Raw genomic sequence first — 21,662 nt, 5'->3', positions numbered from 1 at the left:
TAGCAAAACCAGTGGCGGATTTACAAATTTTCTAATAGGCTGTGAAGTTTGTGCCGCTCTCGCCTCTACAGTTGTTAACTCGTAGATATTTTAACAATCCCAAATTGTACGTAAAATAGACTCTAATTGAGCACAAAATTATACACAAACCATCCAGTTTGCAGCCTCCAACCAGTAGTAAGACAAACATGTATACGTTGATAGGGAAAGAGAGAAGAGGGAAATACATTTTAAGCAATTTCGCTCTTCTCACTTATAAAGCTGAGATGAGGGCGCAGAGGTGGAGTACTGGTTGGGGGCTGCGAACTACCAGTTTTATTCTAGAATATGGATATTTTCTAAACCAAATGTAAAATGACAAATGAGAGGTGAAAGATTGTTGCAGACTCCTGTAAAACATCAGAAAACAAAATCTGTTTGATTTCTAAGAGGTAGCAATTCACTCCCCAAATTTGCCGCCCCAAAATCTGCCACCCTAGGCTCCACTCTACTCAGCCTGGTAAATCCCCCACTGGACCAAACTTAAGACTAATAAGTAACTTAACTACTTTACTAAGTGTCCAATATCACTTACAGTCTCTATTAAGAGACACTCTGTTCTTGTGTTCTATACGTTAATATACATTTAAATTTCAATTCTAAAGGAAAATTAACTGCCAGTTCTTGGCGTAGAACGTACGAAAAGAACCAGTGTTTTTCAGTTAGTTTATTGCCAGTTATTCTCTTCCGTTCTACGCCCTTTGAGAACTGGCAGTAAATGTAAAATAAGAAGCATTTAATGTATATTTTTTGACGTTCATAAGTGTACATTGTGTTACCTATATATAAATAAATGATTTTTGACTTGTGACTTTTTTTTTAAATAATTATAATAATTATTACTTAAAAAGTTACCTTTATATTAGCACTAATGAATCTCCGTCGCGGCGGGCGTCTAACTCCAACATCACTTGTATTAGTCACATATAACATCATTTTTATGTCTTTAAAACAAAACTCAGTACATCACATATAGGTATTTAAATCTACTATAACATATGTTTGCATGGCGCGATGTTACGCGCTCTGCTCTATGGCGTAGAATCTTGGACGCTGTCAGAGACAATGTCCAAAAAACTGGAAGCGTTCTAGATCTGGGTTTACCGACGTAAGCTTAAAATATCTTGGACAGACTGCATACGAAATACAGCTGCTGGACAGAATGCAGAAGAACAAAGTGCTTATGACGGTTTAGAAGAGAAAACGATGAAACATACGAGCTCCTTCAACTAATCATACAAGGCAAAGAGGCAGGTAGAAGGAGACCTGGCCGCAGCGCAGATCTTGGTTGAAATTAAGACAATAGTTTGGTCAAAGCACCAAGTCATTGTTTAGAAGGGGCATCCAAAACTAAACTAGCCATGATGATCGCCAACCTTCGCAAAGAGATGGCACTTTGAGAAGATAACATTCGCCTCTACGATCAACCCCTATTTTTTATTTGTTAATTAAAATCTTATGACTTGAACTCTAAGGTTTATATAGAGTAAAATTCACAGAAAAACCTAAAAAGTGTTCATTCCAGAAAACCGAACAGTCTATTGGGTAGCATAGCAAAATGTTCCATGTTAATGTATACTAAAAAGGCTAGGCTAAAGGTTCGCGGGGGCAACTAGTTTTTGTATATAATTTCCGTAGTACTGTTAACACCCGTAGCACTGATGTGGCGACCTTGTATTGTAAGTTACTTGGTACCGAGACTAGAACTTTGGCAATATTGCCAGGAGAGTACCAAATAGTCTCGACAAGTTGGTAATGATAGGGACGAGTGATGGCAGGAGAAGTAGGGGTCGATCGCCTACCTGTTGGTGTACCAAAGACAACCCAAGCTGAGGATGGAGTGGTATGGAGGCAGCAAGTCGACGTGTATAGAAGTTTTCAAGACAGGCACGACTTTCAGTAATGAAGTTTGAGAAGCAGAAGAAGAGTACCAAGGCGGGTCTAATGTTTTATAAGTAATAGTCATAATTAAAAATTGATAAATAGAAAATTAAAACAAGTTTGGTCCTTATGGCAGTGTACCTTTAACGCTGGCATTTCCTCGTATTGCGATACTTATTCGTTGAGCGAGGAAAGACCCAGTTCTGAGTCGGAACTGTCATGCACCTACTTAAAATATTAAGCTGTGCACTTGAACCCACACAAATAAAAACTAACTAAAAACTTTGCACTTAAAATTCGTACACGAACGAAAAACTACAAAGATCTCTATGGTTAGAGAAAATAAATTTGACTGCAGCGCTCGAATGCAAAGTGATATTTCAGATAATTTGATTTTTATCGCAATGATAAGATTACCAAGTGTCATAAAACATCAAGATAAATCTACTTTGTGTATGAGAGAAATGTTTTAAGAATATCATAGTTATTAAGTTATTGTCAAATATACACATGAAAGGGCATTTAAATAGCCAATTAAAGGTAATCATTTCATAAAAGAAGATAGAGGAACTCACTCCAACACCATAGGCGAACACAAGCCCCGTCGATTTGAGGGGGTGGCACCATATGCAAGAGTAAAGAAAGAGAAATATCTCTGTTGTTAATAAATTATGGATTATTTATCTAAACAAATGCGTAAAAAATAATTACTACAAACCTACCAAAACTTATTTATTTGACCATATAGGTGGTACGTCTTATTTGAGGGCGTTTCCCAAAACCTTTAGAAACTTAAAATCCAAAATTGAATATAATTTAACAAGAAAACAATTTATAATCCACAAAATCAAACAACTTTATTCATACAGGTAAACAAGTGCACTTGTGAACGTTGACAGAAGAAATTAAATTGATTCTAAATTTACATTTACTACCAGTTCGCAAGACAAGGGCGTAGTGCGGGCAACAAGAACTGGCACAACGTATACACGGCAATCACCATCCCTATTATAAGCAGTCCAAGTATAGGGCCGGCCAAGATACCGTTGGATCAACAGAATAAAGTAGGACCTGCTACAACTGGAAGACAGCACAGCAGTGAGTATGACAGAGTTTTGGAAGATGCAAGAACGTGGCAGAACCAGAAGAGTCTCAACCTTCAAAAATCAGGCGGTATGTGCCTGCCAAAGTCTAACACATAGGTCTTCTGGTATAATGGTTGCAGCTATTTTCAAACATTGTGTAAAATAAAAAACTTGGCGATTAAAAAGAGTGGCGGAGAGTTTATTGCCAGTTCTTCTCTCCCGTTCTACGCCCTTGATTTGAGAACTGGCAGTAAATGTAAAATTAAAAGCATTTCCTTTTTTTTACTTTCATAAGTGTACATTGTGTTACCTATATGAATAAATGATTTTTACTTTGACTTAGAAGTACTGGTGAATCTATTGTGAAAACTAAACGTTTATATGTAAATCGAAGATAGTAAATACGTCATTGTATGTCATGATAACATATAATCTGCTGATTATTATTATCACTATTAATGCAGGTCTTAAAGTATTGCAATTTATCTAAAATATTAGGTCCTTACATATGAAATTGGCGTTTTGTATGGGAGGAATAAAAAAGTAGACTTTTTTAAATAGAATATATTAAATAAATCAAATTCGGAGTCATTTTCGCTTGGGGCGCGATATTTCATGTATTCCATTTTATAAATAGTGACGCAAAGAAAATTAAATGAATGATGGTTTTCGAAAAACAAATGCACAAGTATTATTATAGCTAGTATTATAGCTGTAAAAAATTGAATCTGGAATTCCTAACTAAAGAGGAGATATAATTTCATATGTAAGGACCTTATTTTATCAAAACGAATTATGTATACATAAATAATGGAGCCCAGCCGTAAGTAGGCGAAAATTAATAAAACTAAATTAAACTCGATATAACTCAGTCAATGAAATAATAGCACGTCACCTTGAAATTCGATATTTCACTCGGATACTATGTCGAAATGTAACACATACTATCAGCAAATTCAACTATACATTAAATTTATTTTAATCAACTTTTAACCATTTGTCAAGTTTGAAAGAAGAGGACTGGACGCCATCAGCAGGCAGTACTGTGAAATGTTCGTCACATAAATAAATAAAAAGTGTGTGTGTACAAAGTACACATGTCAGTAGTGAAACTTCAGTGGCAAACTAATCTTGAAGTGTTGTTCATATTTATACAAATCAAAAAGTTTAGATTTCCGATACATAGAGGGACGGAAAAAGAAAGATATGTTAGGAATGTAATGAATTTAATAAATAATAAATATTAATATAATAAATAATAAATAATAATATAATAAATAATATAATATAAAATAATAAATAATAAATAATAAATAATAATGTGACGGTAAATTTTTTTCCAACGCCGATAAAGAAGTTTGACTTCAAAAAGGAACATGGCGCGTAACCGAAAAACGTGACGCGTACGGCGTAACGAAAAAATGTTACACTAAATTTTTTCCAACCTCGATAAAGAAGTTTCACTTCAATAAACAGTTTTCCTATAGGTTATATCCGCCAGAGTCCACGGCGTATTTCCAGCTGTTCCTGAACCTGATTCTAAGTGGGCCAAGGCTCACTTTGGGTCAGCTCGGAGTAGCTTTTTGAAGTTATACTTCTTTTGGCTCGTTAGGGAAAAATGATGAGAGTAAATTTTTACGATGCGCGCGCACACCCTCACAAAAAACCGACACCCTGAAGTTAGCATAGTCAACATTTTATTATATGTCCATTTCTTTAGTTATGTAGAAATATTTTTTGTGATATTTAAATAAACTTTATTTAACTAGATAATGCGTTATAATAAAACTTTCAATGTATTAAATATACCTTTTTTCAATTGTTAGTGTCGTTTTTTCAACAAACTTAGAATACAATTTTTGAAAAGATTTTTATCTTGTTACGCCAAAGAAGTATAACTTCTAACGCGAATACATAAGTATACACACAATTTTTTATGTTACATCCAGGAAGGTGTAGAAAGACCTATTGAATTTTATTCGGGATTATGGTCGTCGGGTTATGTTTTTTGAATCTAGATAATTATAATATTGTTCTAGCATGGTTCAGAGAAGATACTAATATCCGAACTCACAATTATCTTTTTAACTATCGTTTGCTGATGGTACGTTTCGCGTGACGGATGCAATAAATCAAAATATTTTGATTAAAATTTTTGTTGTTAATTATAATTCGTACGAAAATAGGACGATTAGAAAATTCTTAAGAGGAATGTCGACACAAAACAGAAAACAATATGTTATGATTTTATTACCAAAGCGATTCCGGCTTGGGACGGCTGGGTATTTCATTAATTTCGGAAATAAATCCACTTTTTATCATATTTGGATACTACATTGACTAAATATTACGGCTACACTAAAAAACAAATTCCATATGTTTTAAATTTCAAATTAATCAGTCGGTAACATGTGATGTTTCTAGAAAACTGTGTAATTTAATGTTTTTATTTTTATTTGTTTCAAAACAAACCCTTTTGTTTGCTTGTATGCCAATTTTCATAATAACAGAATATGAATTAAAATAGTTATGACAAAAACTAACATGATTGTATTATTTTGAAATGGCTGTCCTGTAAGGTTTACTATTTGTCAGATCCGTCACTATTCTACGATTATGACGAAATATAGCTCATGTTCACGGATAATGGTGGATTTTTTTGATCATTATAAAACATACAAATCTTTCCTCTATAATATTAGTATAAACTTTTATTTCGGACCCAAAATCCATGGAACTGTGGTGGTCTCAGCGTGCGACGCTCATCAGTGAGGTTGTAGGTACGATCCCCGGCTGTGCACCAATGAACTTTCTTTCAATGTGCAAAATTATTTGAACGGCGAAAGCTTGCTCAAAACTCCTTAAAAAACCAAACCCAACAACTGCGTGTGACACAGTAGGCTGATCTTACTTCGGTTCAAAGATACTTTATATCTCTAAGAATTATACATTCACTTAGCGAGAAAATTTAGAGTAAGTTAGTTATGTACACATCTGTGTGAAACTAAACCATATAAAAAGAAAATTTTAGTTTCTAACAATATGTACTATATTTTTTACAAAAGTGCAGGAAGGTAGCATCGATGTTACAACAGGCATTATGTGACTAATGAATAGTAATAATTTCTTAAACTCTCGATATCTTACTTGCCTATTAGATTGACAAATATGTATGATACTGAAATCTGAGGCCCAGACCTAAAAGGTTGTAGCGCCGCTGATTTATTAAACCCTAGGCACACTGGTTGAACTTTCTACTTTCTACGCTTCAATTGTTGTGCGTAATTATCGGTTATCTGATAGTCTTTTCTTTCGTTGTTTTACTTTTACATTTTCTTTAAATGGAAAACTTTCGAAAATTTATTTAGTAAAGGACTTACTCAGAACAATTAGGGTGTAACACTAGACTCTACCTATAAACAATCTTTTAAAATGGTTCAATTCACGTAATTTAGATTTTTTGAGATCAAGGTTTTTCACAAGTGTGTATGATCTCGTACACGTTATATTACTGGTCGTAGGTTCGATCTCCGGTTGTGCACCAATGGACTTTCTAAGCGCCCATTTGTGAGGAATGTCATGTATGTCAGGCAGAAACCTTTTAGATTGATAAAATATATAACAGATACAGAAATGAAAGGCCCAAAAACAGGTTGTATCGCCACTGATTTATTTTATATTTTACTAGCCCGTTTCGCGCCCGCTTTGCTGGACGAATTAAAATAAATTTTATGTTTCATTATTTTATTTTTTTTTCATATTTTTATTATTCTTCATTTTAACTTCCCGCTAAGAAAATTGAAATATTTCGAAAATCGAGTTTTTAACAGATGTTGACGTTTAGAGGTTCTAGGAAGCTTCCCCGAATGTTTCCGCGGTGAAGTCCGTATGGATAAATTTTCATAAAAGTAAAACAGCAATAAAAAAACGTTGGAATTTAATAAATAAATAAAACGGAAAGTTGGAATTTAATAAATAAATAGCCATAAACCATCTAGGAAAAAATTCGCATCGAATGGTGGTAGTTTCATGTCGATACGATCAGTGGTTTAGGCGTGATTGAGCCTCAAACGAAGACCATTTTCATTATATATACTAGCTGGCCTGGCGAACATCGTACCGCCTAACAGTCTATTCTTTATTTGTTTAAAATACTTAGTAAGATAAAAAAAGAAAGTTGATAAGACAACAAATACATTATGTCAAAAATAAAAATTTAGCTTCCCGGAACCCCTCCACTAACACTTGAACTCTATGATATGGTATTAAAGTTCAAATTGACTTTTAAGTATTATTACGAATATTTTGTATGGGAATATAGAAAAGTTGTTTTTAGACTTTTTCACTCATTTTTTTTTAATTTTTCTCTCCGTAAGAACCATCCTCATACTTCAAGGAATATTATAAAAAAAAATCAGACAAATCGGTCAAGCCGTTTTCATGTTATGTCGTGACAACGGAAATCGGGTTTCATTTTTATATATATAGATATATAGATTTATAGAATAGATAGTGAAAAGATAGCACTATAAAATAAATGCTAAACCGAGATTGTGTTGAACTGTTTATTGAAAAAGCAGTCAATTGTGAACCGGAAGTAGGGTGTTGTGATTTTGTATAATAAACAGTGAGGATTCTGTTATATTGTTTATGTACAGGAAAGTTTTAAAGGTATCTTTATAATAATAAAAAATACGTGTGGCACTCGGGGACTGCCGTGGTAAAGCTATTGCATAGCATTTTTTACAAACTTATGCAATATAATTATTTATTTATTTTTTGCAGTATTTTTTTTCTTTGATATTAATTCAATCTACCACTCTACCAGACTCAGACTAACACGCCTATCCGATCACGCTAAACCGATGTGAGACAAAAATAGAAAAAGCTGTATCAAGGAAGAATGATTTATCGAGCTACCATGGGCCTATAGCGAAATTATATTAAATTCCATGTTAAAACCCTTCTTTTTCTACGTAAGCCTTAACCTTTTTATATATAAAAATATATGTTTACCCTCATATTCATAAAAACTTAACGTTTTTATAGAATACAAGCAAACAGGCAGAAGGCTCACCTGATGATCGAGGCTCGCAAGCGCGTTGCCGGCCTTTTTAAACTATCACTAAGTACTCTTTCTACTAGAGGCCTAAAAATACTCTTATATAATGAAGCATTATACCAAAGGTTCAAAATCAACAACGAAACATTTTAGTTTGTTCACCTTTAATTTTGCAAGTGTACGCATCACTGCGCATGTGCACACATGACAGTACACGATAAATTGAATGCCATCAAAAACATATGTAGACCAATTCACGCAATATTCTTCTACTGTAAAAAGTTGTGAGATCCATGTACCTAGTACCATTTATTTCTTAGGGGCTTTCAAGGATTAGGATCATTTAAATAATCGACTAATTTATAAAAAAAACTGAATTTATTCAGTGCTAATTCTCTAACTTCGCTTGGGAGTTTGTTGTAAAAACGAATACAATTTCCATATAAGGAGAGGTTTATCTTCTGGAGCCTGGTTGGTTGTACCTTCTGTTTCGACTGGTGAAAGTCACCATTTGTTTTAAAATCGTTAAAAAAATTTTGTACATACAACAAGGCTTCAAGAATATTTACGAGGCTGACTGTTCTCCAGTGATGGAGAGGCAACAATAGAAGAAGAAGTTGGAAGTAGCGTCTCTTAGGGTGAGATCTATAGTCCGCACTTGGACTTTGCTCAGACTTACCTTACGAAAAACTTTGCCTAGTGTACACTAAGGTTAAACTATGATTTCGTATTTATAGACATTTTAACGGTGAGATTAAGCTAAGCCCAAGCTAAGACAGCAAATGTCAAAATACAAATTGATGTTTCAGTTCATGCAATACTTTGTTTATTATCCTTTAAAAAAGTAAACAATAACAAATATTTAAACATCTAAAACGGTACACATATATCTTCAATTTATTGTTATTTATGTATTCATTTATTTTATTATTGCAATAACTAGAAATTTACGAGTAACCTTTAGAAAATGTATTAATTATTTAAAGATGACAATAATTTTGTTACGTAGAACGGATCGCATTGTTTTGACAACAGCAACAGAGCACTTGTATCAAATATCAACAATTGAAAATTTTGCCTAAAGTGTTGTATATGTTCGGAACGAATACAACCAAAATCTTTCCATCCTGTACGGTGAGAATGAATTCAAAAGAAGGAACCGTATTTTGAAACACACGGTATTAAATGTGATCCTGCCACTGATCATTACAAACTTGCAACCTTATAACAACAGAGGATCGCCAAACCTACCGCAATTGCAAATACTTTTTGCATTAAGGCATAAAAATGCAACTGGATGTTTTCAGGTAATATTGTGTTCATAAATATGTATGGTTTTTCGATTTGAATATTATAGGTACCTATGTATTCTCAAATGATTTTAAATACATTATATGTTGAAGACATTTGTCTTCTGACTTTCAGAAACATAACATATATGTAACTAATAATAATTCATTGACATTACAGATGGTGTGTGGTGATCTGAACAGAATAAGCCAATCTACAGTCTGTTTAATTATAAATAAAGTCTCTGCAGAGTTGAGTAAATTACTTCCTAGATTTGTAAATTTTCCAAGAAATATGAACACAGCCAAAAGGAAGTTTGAAGAATTAATAAGATCTAATACTCACCATGACCTAAACAGTATAATCAGAGCTATTGACTGCACCCATATAAAAATTAATAGACCCAAAGGTATCGCTCACTCTGAAGCATACAGAAATAAAAAAGGGTAATTTTCTGTAAATGTGCAAGCAATAATAGGGCCTGATATGGAAATATTTGATATAGTGACCAGGTGGCCTGGTAGTTCACACGACAGCAGGATATTTAGAAACTGCCAGGCGTATGCAAGGCTGCTAAATGGTGAACTAGAAGGAGTTTTAGTAGGTGACAGCGGTTATCCGGCACTTAACTTCATGTTAACAACACTTTTATATCCAACGACAAGAGCTGACAATAATTATAATTATTCTCAAATAAGAACTAGGCATATTGTTGAAAGGGTTTTCGGAGTGTAGAAAAGGAAATTTCCATGTTTACAGCTAGGACTACAGTCAAAATTGACAAAATATACTAGTTATATATAATTATAGCTTGTGCTGTATTGCATAATATAGGTATATAGAGTCATAAGCATCCCCTATGCTTATGATGATGGTGATCTTGCTGACAGCAGAAGTTGAGTAACACAGAAACAATGAAAGATCTCCTACAGGTCTAGCATTCCGGCAATCTGTGATTGCACAATTTAACTAGGTAATTTGTTCGGTAATAAAGAATATCAAAACAAAACTTGTTTCATTTTAAACATTTATTTTCTGATTCTTTTTTTGAGTGTAATACATATTTCTAATACTAATTTATATTTTTGTTGAAGAAATTCTATTTCTAACAGATTTTTTAATTTTATATGTTCCACTCCTATCTCAAATTTTTTAGGGTAGTCAGGTAATAAATGGTAGAAGATTCAGGGAAACGAAAATAACAGATGTGAAGCGAGAGTCATCGGTTAGGTTATAGTTTGAATTTCGTTGTCACTATAATATGCCAGGGCTGCCAGGTGACAGATACGATATCACACCAGTTATTTATAAGATCTCTCAAAAATGGGGTTGAACACTTATATAAATAATGTAAATAAACAACAATAGATACCATAATAATGTATAATTATTTTATTTCATGCATTTCATAGGTATTTATCAAGATCATTTAAAATTTCTTTGAATTCAAATTCTATTTTTCCCAAAGTCTATGGAACTCTGATACCAAATGGCAACACCGTTCATTAAAAACCGACAAAAATAAAAAGTCCAGTAAAAGATATGATGGTAGAGCAAATTTTAGGCCATTATTTTTGTTAGGCTTATAGTCAAAGTTTTTGGTAAGTCGTCGATTTCGTGGACTTGAGATTAAGCTAAGCCAACACTAGGGAGGGATTCGCAGTTTGCTCTATAAATACCGACTGTGTCTTAGCTCGATAGTTAAGTCAGAGTAAAGTCCAAGTGCGGACTATAGATCTCACCCTGAATCTTATCAGTAATAAGTTTGAACAAACTTTCGTTTATAATGCGTTAGAAATAAAACCTTTGCGGTATGAAATTATAGATTTTCTCCAGGAATGTGGTTGACAGCTGATTCTATTTTTACAACCTGATCTTGAGATATTAATTACGTTCTATGATTATTAATTGTAATCTAGTTACAACACAGGGGCCCTAGTGTGGCCTAGCGTTATATGAATTTTGTGTCAACCATATTTCTGTCATTATAATTATTTAAATTTACTAAATTTTTGGAGTATTTATGTAATGTATTGAATCACAATACCACAGGAATAGGCCCAGGTCTTCCTTGGGAGATACTACCTCCAAGTACATATTATAAATTATATTTTTTGTCGTCATTATTGTAGTGTAAGGATAATGAATATATTCTTGTAAATGAATAAATAAATTCAAATTCAAAAATCATTTATTCACGTAGGTAACACAATGTACACTTGTGATTCGTCATTAAAGAAATAAATATTAATGCTTCTAATTTTACATTTACTGCCAGTTCTCAAATCAAGGGCGTAGAACGGAAGAGAAGAACTGGCAATAACTCTCCGCCACTCTTTTTAATCGCCATGTTTTTTTTTTTTTTTTTTTTACACAACGTTTGTAAGGAGTAAATAATAATAATCAAAATCTATAATTACATATTTAAAATTAAAAATCTATTTATACAGGCTTTAAAATATTGAAGTTATGCTAATTATTGAAAGACACTACAATAAAATAATCATAAGCGGACTTCTATACGCAAAGATGTACTTGTTAGTACCGTGGTCACCATATATGTATTAAAAAAGTCTTAAGAAAGCACGGTTGCCGTGGTAACTTTCTACACGTTCTAACAAGTTTACAGAAGATTTGATTGTGTATTCCCGTTTTTTTTATTTTTATTTTATACGGGACGGCCAAAAAGGGCAGTCATCACATGCCCATAGACAACCACTTTTAGTGGGTGCGTTGCCGGCCTTTGAGGGAGGAGTACACCCGAATTTTCAAGTCTGTCCCAGTTATAATTATTTAAACAAATCATTGGCACTACAACCTTTTTAGGTCTGGGCCTCAGATTTCTGTATCTGTTTCATGATCATGTCAATCTAATAGTCAAGTAGGTGACTTTTCGAGTCTAAGGTCATTCCTCACGATGTTTTCCTTCACCGTTCGAGCGAATGTTAAATGCGCACATAGAAAGAAAGTACATTGGTGCACAGCCGGGGATCGAACCTACGACTTCAGGGATGAGAGTCGCACACTGAAGTTACCCAACACTGCTCAGTTATACTTGTTAATCCTGTACAATGTAAATTTATTCGAAGTGCTGGAGTTAACACGAACCAATTTCATTATAATTCCTTATTGGATTACATCAAAACCATTGGATAATCGTTGTTTAGAATTAATCCATTTTTGGTCATTCGTTACGTTATTATTGCATAAATAATAAACATTTACTTCCGAATAGAAATGGATTGCCACTTCCCCAACCATGGTCAGCATAAGGTAGATAGAAATACATAATAATTTCATTTGACTGATGAATCCATCATTTTAACAATTTTTCCAGCATATTTGAGCAGTGTTGGCCTAGTGGCTTCAGTGTGGGACTCTCATACCTTACGTCGTAGGTTCGATCCCCGGCTGAGCACCAATGGACTTTCTTTCTTTCTATTTGGGGTCAGTTATTAGGGAGCGTTAAAGTTTTACGTCACGCCATTTTTGGATATTAATGACCCCCAGTTAATTAACTGTCATTGATAAAATAAATATTTGAATGTTAGTATAATTATACTGATTCAATCATTATTGATGAGTAATTACAAATACTAATTAAGATTATCTGGCACGTGGGTTTGAGGAAACAAATATTTTAGTTTTCAACAGTCTTTTGGTAATTAAGAATAAAATAATAAAGAATACAAACAACCACAGCACACGCATTACAAACTTGAAACGAACCGAAAGGGAAAAGGGTTATATTTTTTTCTTCTTTGATGTGTTTTTGTTAGTAATAAATGTTGTCTTTGTCTAAATTTTGACACAGATATTTCTATGGGACAAGGGCAAACAATAATAAAGAGCTAAATGCCGCCCATCGACACCTACGCGGCTTTACGGATGAGTGGTCGACCTTTGAGGGAATGGAATAATGAAACCTTTTTTTTTTTCGAAGGCTTTATTAGAATCAAGGAATATTTGTATCTTTGGAACGAATACACTAAAAAACTACTAGTCTGAATGCAAACTTTAACCGTTAGCTACTACATAATCTTAGAGGATATAAGGTATATTATGGCGGAGATCCTAAATGAATTGCCGAAAAAGGATGAGCTTTGAAATGAAGTTTCCAATAAGCATCTATTAGAGGAGCGTAACATAGTTATAAGGACCTGAGAATTTGAAACCATTTTTAAGATAGGAGGGAGTTTTGGTATTGAAAACAATTGAGTAAAGAATTAAATAATATAGGAAATTATAAACTGTTTGCAACCTGTCAACCTGATCAGGGAGAAGCAGCATTCCCGTGGAGACTTAGACTGAAGGTCTTTAATAAATCGGTACGTTGTCGAAGGATCCAGATCGAATCGGTTCGGAAATATTTAATAATCGCGTTTAAAACAAGTTCTATGTAGTTGCGAAAGTTTTTATAATCCAATTAAAAGTCACCAAGAACTTTGACCCATTACAAATAATTACAAAATTGATAAGCATAGGCGTATTGAATTGTTTTCTCCAAATTTGTTATTATGAAATGGAGATTTACAACGAACTTAGTAGACTGAATGTCACAAATTTGTTTAGCTAATTTTGAGTTCAACCATAAATTCAGAAGCAAGAACTCATGTAAGCCATCGCGGAATACGCTAAACCTACATCATCAGCACACCCCCCACTTCCACTTTCACACCAACACACAACACAACCGAATTAGGTATTACTTTTAAAATCTATATACATATATAAAAATGAATCCCTATTTTCCTTGGTCACGGCATCACGCGTGAACGGCTGGACCGATTTCGCTAATTCTTTCTTTGTTGTGTTTGTTATTGTCAGGAGAAGGTTCTTATAAAGAAAAATTAAGAAAATCGCTCGGAAAATTAGAAAATTTAAGAATACTTAACTATACAATTCAAACTTTTTTGATGTAACCTTATGGCGTTTGACATAACTTGGAAGAATGCGTGCTGCAAATATCAAAAGTATAAAGAGTGACTCTTTGACGTAAGAATGAATTTTTGTAAGAAGAATTGAATTGATGTAAGAAAAATGAATATCGTTTAAAACAAATGCTTCGATCGGAGTTATTATGTTGATAAAATACACATAAAATAATTATATACGAGCCAGAAAAACAAACAAAGAATGTTGTATATCATTAAGCATTAGAATAATAAACACTTTGTTTCTGAAATATTTTTTAATTAATTTTACCAATTCGAAATCAATATTCATAGTTAATATTCAACGTCTGACGGGTCCGCTAGTGTATTGAACATTTGTTCCTTCTGTAAATCTTTGAACCTTTTTGTATATTATGTATTCCATCTTTTCTATATGTTTAGCATAATTGTTTTTTATATATAACTAGCTGACCTGGCAAATGTCGTTTCGCCATGTATATAATTTATAATAAAAAATAGGGGTTGATCGTAGAGGTGTGAAAATTAGGGGTTGTATGTATTTTTTAATGCTGTATCATAAAAAAAAATAGGGGTGGACTACCCTTAACATTTAGGGGGATGAAAAATAGATGTTGTCCGATTCTCAGACATACTCAATATGCACACAAAATTTCATGAGAATCGGTCGAGCCGTTTCGGAGGAGTTTAACCACAAACACCGCGACACGAGAATTTTATATATTAGACTAGCTGATCTGGCAAACGTCGTTATGCCATGTTTATCATATACTATGTAATCTGTAGGATGACGAAATAAATAAGCGTATTGACCAGTGTTAAGCCTAGACGTAACTTTCTATATAATTCTTGCTTGGTGAAGGAAAACATCGTGAGGAATTAATAATACGCATTCGATTTGATGGCATAGTTCACAGAAGGCTCATCCAGGTCTATCTTTATTTGGGAAACAATCAGATACATCTCTATACAATAAAAGAGTTAACAAATAAACACATTGGATATATCCACAAAAAGTTTCACTGATAAAACATAAGATAGAAAGCAGCTGCATGACAGCACAAAATTAATAAATCCGGATAACGACAAACATACTAGTAGCTATAATATAGAAAAAAGATAACTTTGCTCAAGGCACTGCTCATGAGCTACCTTTTGGAAGGGGCAACTAGAATCTTTTTTTTTAATGGCTCTGGCACGATTTATGCCAGCGTCAAGTATAGGATTTTTTATAATTCGTTCTTGTCTTTAGAAATTCGACCGTGTCCTCCATGTACGGTTTAAGCACTCGCCCGGTACCGCACAACCCACCCAAAGGCCGAGAACAAATTTAAATTAAATTAAAACTTGCCCTCGAACCGGGAATCGAACCCGGTACCCCTCACCTAGCTGCCACTTAATAAGACCGCTAGGCTATGAGGCCCCTAAACTAGAATCTTTTTATATTTTATTTGACGTTCAAAGATGCCATTTTAGGTGGTCTAATTGAAGTAATTTATTTGAGTTTTTGACTTTGACGTAACTCCACACGGGCAGGGGTTGTTCAAAGATACTGTTTTACAACGCAATAAATTCCATTACTAAGGAGATTACAGGCTGTAAGGTATGACGTCATAAACCTATCGATTCCACCTTAAAGGCTTCGTACGCCCACGAGAGCAAAGGTCAGTTGTGTAAACCTACTAAGCGTGGTAATAGATTGAGCGCATTGTATAAAAATAAACCTCGAAAACCTCTAGGCCACAGATTTCGTTATCATTCGTTCTTTAACCTTCCGACTCCCAGAACCAACATTAGGAGCCTCATCATCAGCATCAGAGGATGTCTTCTGCCTTGGATTCTGCCACTAACATTGACCGTTTTTCGCACTCCTCTACTGCTTCATTTAAAAATAACTTAAAACAACTATTTACCTATGCCTTTTTACACGCTTTATATTAGCTTCACCTGTATGTATGTATGTATGTATGTAACTGACTCCTTCGGACTCGATTTTGACCCACTTTTAACGGACAGATTTAATTCAAACTTTGCGCACCTGTCAAAGATCGATGACAATGCAATAATCCGAAAAAAAAATGAAAAAAAAAAAATTAACTAAAAAAATAAATAATAGTTAAAAAAAACTAAAAAACACGCTTTTAAAGTTAAAATACTGGTTTTATTGTGTTTCATTACCATTTTCAGCCTAAATTAGGAATTATTTTTCACTTTTTAGTTTGATGTGCTTTAAAAGCGTGTTTTTTAGTTTTTTTTAACTATTATTTTTTATGTAATAGGAGGCAAACGGAGAGAGAGCAGTGTTGGCCTAGTGGCTTCAGCGACTCTTATACCTGAGGTCGTAGGTTCGATCCCCGGCTGTGCACTAATGGAATTTCTTTCTATGTGCGCATTTAACATTCGCTGGAATGGTGAAGGAAAACATCGTTAGGAAACCGACATGTCTTAGACCCAAAAAGTCGACGGCGTGTGAGGCACTGGAGGCTGATCACCTACTTACCTATTAGATTTAAAAATGATCATGAAACAGATTCAGAAATCTGAGGCCAAGACCTGAAGAGGTTGTAGCGCCACTGATTTATTTTTATTTTTCTAGGAGGATTTTTTTTAGGAAACGGGCAGGAGGCTCATCTGATGTTAAGTGATACCGCTGCCCATGGGCACTCACATTGCCAGAAGGCTCGCAAGTGCGTTGCCGGCCTTTTGGAATTGGTACGCTCTTTTGAAGGACCCGTCTCGCACATGCTAATCGTTGTCAGCATATGGTAGACAGGCGGGTCCATGGACAGTCATTGCCAGAGAGTTCGCGAGTACGTTACCGGCGTTTAGGAATTGGTGCGCTCTTTTCTTGAAAGACACGTCTACCATCGCCGATAGTTAACTCGGCATTGGTAGACAGGACAGTCCATGGACACTCAATACCAGAGAGCTCGCGAGTGCGTTGCTGACCTTAAGGAATTGGTAAGGTCTTTTCTGGAAGGACCTGTTTAGCATACGAGTCCATAGACACCCTTATTGTCAGAAAGCTCGCGAGTGCGTTGCCGGCCTTTTACAATTGGTATTGAGTCAATATCTAATGGTGCCCTACGCCATCTTTAATGTACTTTTATTCATATTTTAACCTCAAATGGATTTTAACAGCGCTTGAAATATTAGTCAACAGTTAACAAGTAACAGTGAATGAATAACGGAATGACGTGAGAATTCGATATTGATTACAAGTCATCGTGTTGAGAATTTCTTTACAAATGAATAATGACGGTAAATACGTTGCTTTGCACATTGATATTTTGTATGGTATAAGTACTGTCTTTTTTTAGGCCAAACGGGTCAGAGATTCATGATGTTAAGTTTAAAAATGTCCATGGGCGGCTTAGCATCAGATAAGTAAGCCCGTATGTATGTTTTATATATGTATATAAAAAAGAGTGGCGGAGAGTTCATTGCCAGTTCTCTTCCGTTCTACGCCCTTGATTTGGGAACGGCAGTAAATGTAAAATAAGTATGATATTTCTTTTTGACGTTCATAAGTGTACCTAAATAAATAAATGATTTTGATTTGATTTGATACACAAAAAAGGGGCACCCATGGATACGGCCGGTAGTCTCCAAGTGCAGGACGCGAAGTCGAATTGGATTTTACTGGAGGCTGGGGGCCGGCCCCGAGTTTTTAATGAGTTAAATCTCTCAACAATAAAAGGGTCACGGAAGCACTCTCTGGAGTGGAGTTCACGAACTGCCCTTCACCAGAAATCGACGAATTATTAAGTATAGCTTAATGTTAATTTTTGGAGTCTTTCCTCCAACTTCCATTTTGTTCCCTTTGGAGTAGACACTCTTGGGCTGTGGGGTTCAAGTGCACAGGCGCTAATTAATGATTTTAGTTAGTACTGGTGACTTCTGGTGGTGCTTTCCTCGCTCAACGAATAAGTATCGCAATACAGCGAGGAAATAGTGCCAGCGTTGATGGTACACTGCCACAGGGACCAAACTTTAATTTTAAATTATTTTTATTATTATTACTATGTACATTAAATTGTAAATACTTTATATTTAATTAATTGCTCGATTATAGTTGATTATTTATTATTATTAAGCCCAATACTATTAATCTAGTCAGATTCTTCAAAACAAATAGAGCTGTTTTGTGCAGAACAGGAGTCGCGGATGTGTACCAATGGACTGTTCTGAATAAAAAAGGATGGAGAAGGTTAGCTAGTCAAGGCCTATATTTGAAGACAGCCTGTTGTTAAACTAGTTGCCCAAGAAAAATGGTTTTTCAATTTGTAACTGTTTAAACAACTATCAGTAAGTTCTCAAGAAGTGCCAGACAGGTGGTACCATAAAAACAATAACTGGTATCCATTCATTATTCTCGTACGTTCATAATTAAAACCCGTTTCCCAGCATTATGTTTAAGGACAACATCCAAAAAACGCAATTTAATTGTTTTTGTACGCTCCTTAGCTTGTCTACGAACGTTGTCATAGTATTTTTAACTTCTAATGAGTGGGATTCTCCAAATTGGTTGCTAGTAAAATTATTATTTGGCTACGATACTACTGTTTTATAAGAATAGCATGTAAGTTAAAAAGATAAGCGAATAAGGCTTTTATTATTATTATTACGACATCCCACTGAAGTATTTCAGAACCAATTCGACTTGGGTTTCTTCAGGAAAAGAGAGTACCAATTGTTAAAAGGCCAGCAACGTATTTGCGAGCCCTCTGGCATTGAGAGTTCATGGGCGGCGGATCACGTAACATCAAGCGAGCCTGCTGCCGGTTTGCCCCTATTATTTGTATTTGGATTGTTTACTCCATATATGGGAGCGTTCAAGTATTACGTAACACACTTTTTAGAGATTATTGCCCCCCCCCCCATGTAACTCGCCGTAACGTTTTTCAGTACCCAATTTCAGTACTGTACCCACGTATAGTAAATTAATAAGTAAGTAATTATACCCCGCCCCGCATCGTAACTTCCAAAAGACCCCCCCCCCCCCCAAATTCGTTACGTAATACTTGAACGCTCCCTATCGAGGAAGACAGCAGCCTACAACCGAATTACGTTGATGGCACAGCTTGAATGAAATATACAGTCCTTTGTTAAATGTTAATAGAAGCATAACGAGGCCAGATTGTACGATATTTAACAAAATAATTACGCGCAGGAAATATGCCGCAATTATTGCTATCTAATGTTTATTTATTTCTAGGTCAATATACGCGTTCTAACATTTAACATCCATTAATATTTAAAAAAATATTTCGTATTCCCCTCACCCATTTATTCATTCTTGATAATGTATATTTCTGCATTATCTCAGATTTTTTAAAGTATTTACACTATGCTTTAGAGTTGGAGTTTCTTGCCAATACTTCTCCATATGAAACTACCTTTTGGAAGTGGCAACCAGTAAATTTTTTAATATCTTTGACGTGTAATTTTGAGTTCCAAAAGTGACTTTTTAATAGGCCTAATTGAAATAAATGATTTAACTTTGAGTGATTGGTTCAAAGGCCTAACTTAAGTCTAAAATAATACATTTTATCGGCGGAAAGCAAACGAAAAAAGTCACTTTGAATACACACCATGGCTAAGGAATGCAACGGGCTTACTTGATGTTACCGGCCTTTGAGAGAGTTGGAAGATTTAAGAAAATTTGTTAGCTTCGCATAATGATAAGCATCAAAACAATAAATATTAAAATTTAATAAAATTAATCTATCTATTATTATAGACACAGAAATATGTCTGTTTTATTATCTACGAGATACAATAACACTTTCCATTGGCATTTTTCACTGTTTCCGAACTTTTGTCATCGCTAACGTGCGAAATTATTTCTTGTTATGTGAAACTCGCCTGTGTTTTAATTTCTTTTTGAACAACCTGCATCTTAAAAGATTTTTTATTTGAATAAGTCTTTTGAGACACTATTTTTCATTGCATTTTACCCCAGCCCCGGAAAATGCGACAGCTACCCCGGATACTTTCTATTGCGGCCTTGTAGGAACTAAAACTATATCCCCCCCCCCAGAGCCCAGAGCTGGTGCTTTCCTCGCTCAACCAATAAGTATCGCAATACAGCGAGGAAATGCTGCCAGCGTTAAAGGTACACTGCCACAGGGACCAAACTTTTTAAATTTGTTTTGATTTTATTTATAATAATTTTTGATACCTACTTGATTGTAAATAATATTTTTTTTTTGTATAATTGTTTTTTGTTATATATAATTTATGTCAGCTGCAGGACGAAATAAATATTACCGGATGTTTTAGTGGGTATTGTGGACCCATAATAGCAGATTCTGGGGTCTGTTGAGCCCTACATACACATTAACGTGACAACCCCTTACGGGGGCAAATGCACAAATGCATTTCCATTTCGTTTAAAATAAAACTGACTTAGAAACCATTTCTCGAGGCCTTTCAAGAGCAAGATTTATAATAAAAATTTAATTTTAAGGAATAATCCTGAAATCCCAACGAGCAAATCTGGGAGCGTTGCCAAGAAACCCCGATTAACCAACAGATCAAGCGACGCCAGTGAATACGCCATACACTACAAAGAGATTCCAATGGTGAAGCATGAGCTAGATTGGCCGTCACATACCCTGGCGATTTAGTTGTAAGAGAGGCAAAGAGAGCCGAAAAGACTTAGAGCGAGTTCAAATCCGATATGGGAGCCGAACGCGATGGAGGCTCACTGTGGACTCTGCCCCATCCAGGGTCATAGGACATTAAGTCAGGTAAGCCTGTAAACTAGTGGAAAGCTATATGGAAATTTAGAAAATATGGGTTTCCAGAAACTCACTACTGATTCAATGACATTATTTCGATATGACCGAACCGACAAATTTGTGGACTCATAAAATTTAGATCATATTATTTCCAATAAATACAGATCAAATTGTTTTAGAAGAAATTAAAAAAACATCGGAAGTTTTGACTGGTCACGTTGGATTTTTAATTTGTCAAATATAATTCCAACAAAGAAGAAATAAAGATTTTATAGTTATTATACGCGCATTTTCAACCACTTACTTACAAATTATTGATTACTATTATCTATTAATCCAAATCACTATAACTAAAATCTAAAACTATTTTCACTTATCACGAAACAAAAAACGCGCGTAAATTTATCATTCGCGTGCATCGTTAGCAAAGGTCGCGGCAAGACTAATCTATAGTCTATGCGTTAGTACACAGATAATGCAATAATAGTGCGTGCAACAATAACAATTTATTGACTCCAGATAATACAGTAGATTTTTTTTCGTAACATTTCTGTATATCATAATTGACATGTATTTTAGAAAATATATCCTGTAACATATACTGTTGATATAGCTCATTAAAAATGATTAAATATGTGATAATTCT

General features: G+C 34.5%; 1 protein-coding gene and 1 long non-coding RNA gene across 7 annotated transcripts in view; one reads left to right on the top strand and one right to left on the bottom strand.

Annotated features, from left to right (window-relative positions):
• Positions 1–21,662, bottom strand: part of LOC125061914 — a 109,147-nt gene that overhangs the window by 7,968 nt on the left and 79,517 nt on the right. Inside the window, exon 1 of one of the 6 annotated variants that reach the window (XM_047667557.1) lies at positions 895–1,057. The exons of the other annotated variants lie outside the window; for them this stretch is intronic. Within the exon in view, the coding sequence (XP_047523513.1) occupies positions 895–975 (81 nt within the window). The 5' untranslated portion in view covers positions 976–1,057. Of the gene's footprint in view, positions 1–894; positions 1,058–21,662 lie in introns of those variants that run through there. 6 annotated transcript variants of the gene reach the window in all.
• LOC125061915 lies at positions 8,950–10,366 on the top strand. The gene is made up of 2 exons (XR_007119104.1): positions 8,950–9,374; positions 9,538–10,366. It is a non-coding gene; the product is annotated as an uncharacterized LOC125061915 (long non-coding RNA).

This window comes from Pieris napi, chromosome 24 (assembly GCF_905475465.1).
Source record: "Pieris napi chromosome 24, ilPieNapi1.2, whole genome shotgun sequence".
In the NCBI taxonomy this organism is placed as follows: Eukaryota; Metazoa; Arthropoda; class Insecta; order Lepidoptera; family Pieridae; genus Pieris; species Pieris napi.
This window is presented reverse-complemented; position numbering and strand designations above follow the sequence as displayed.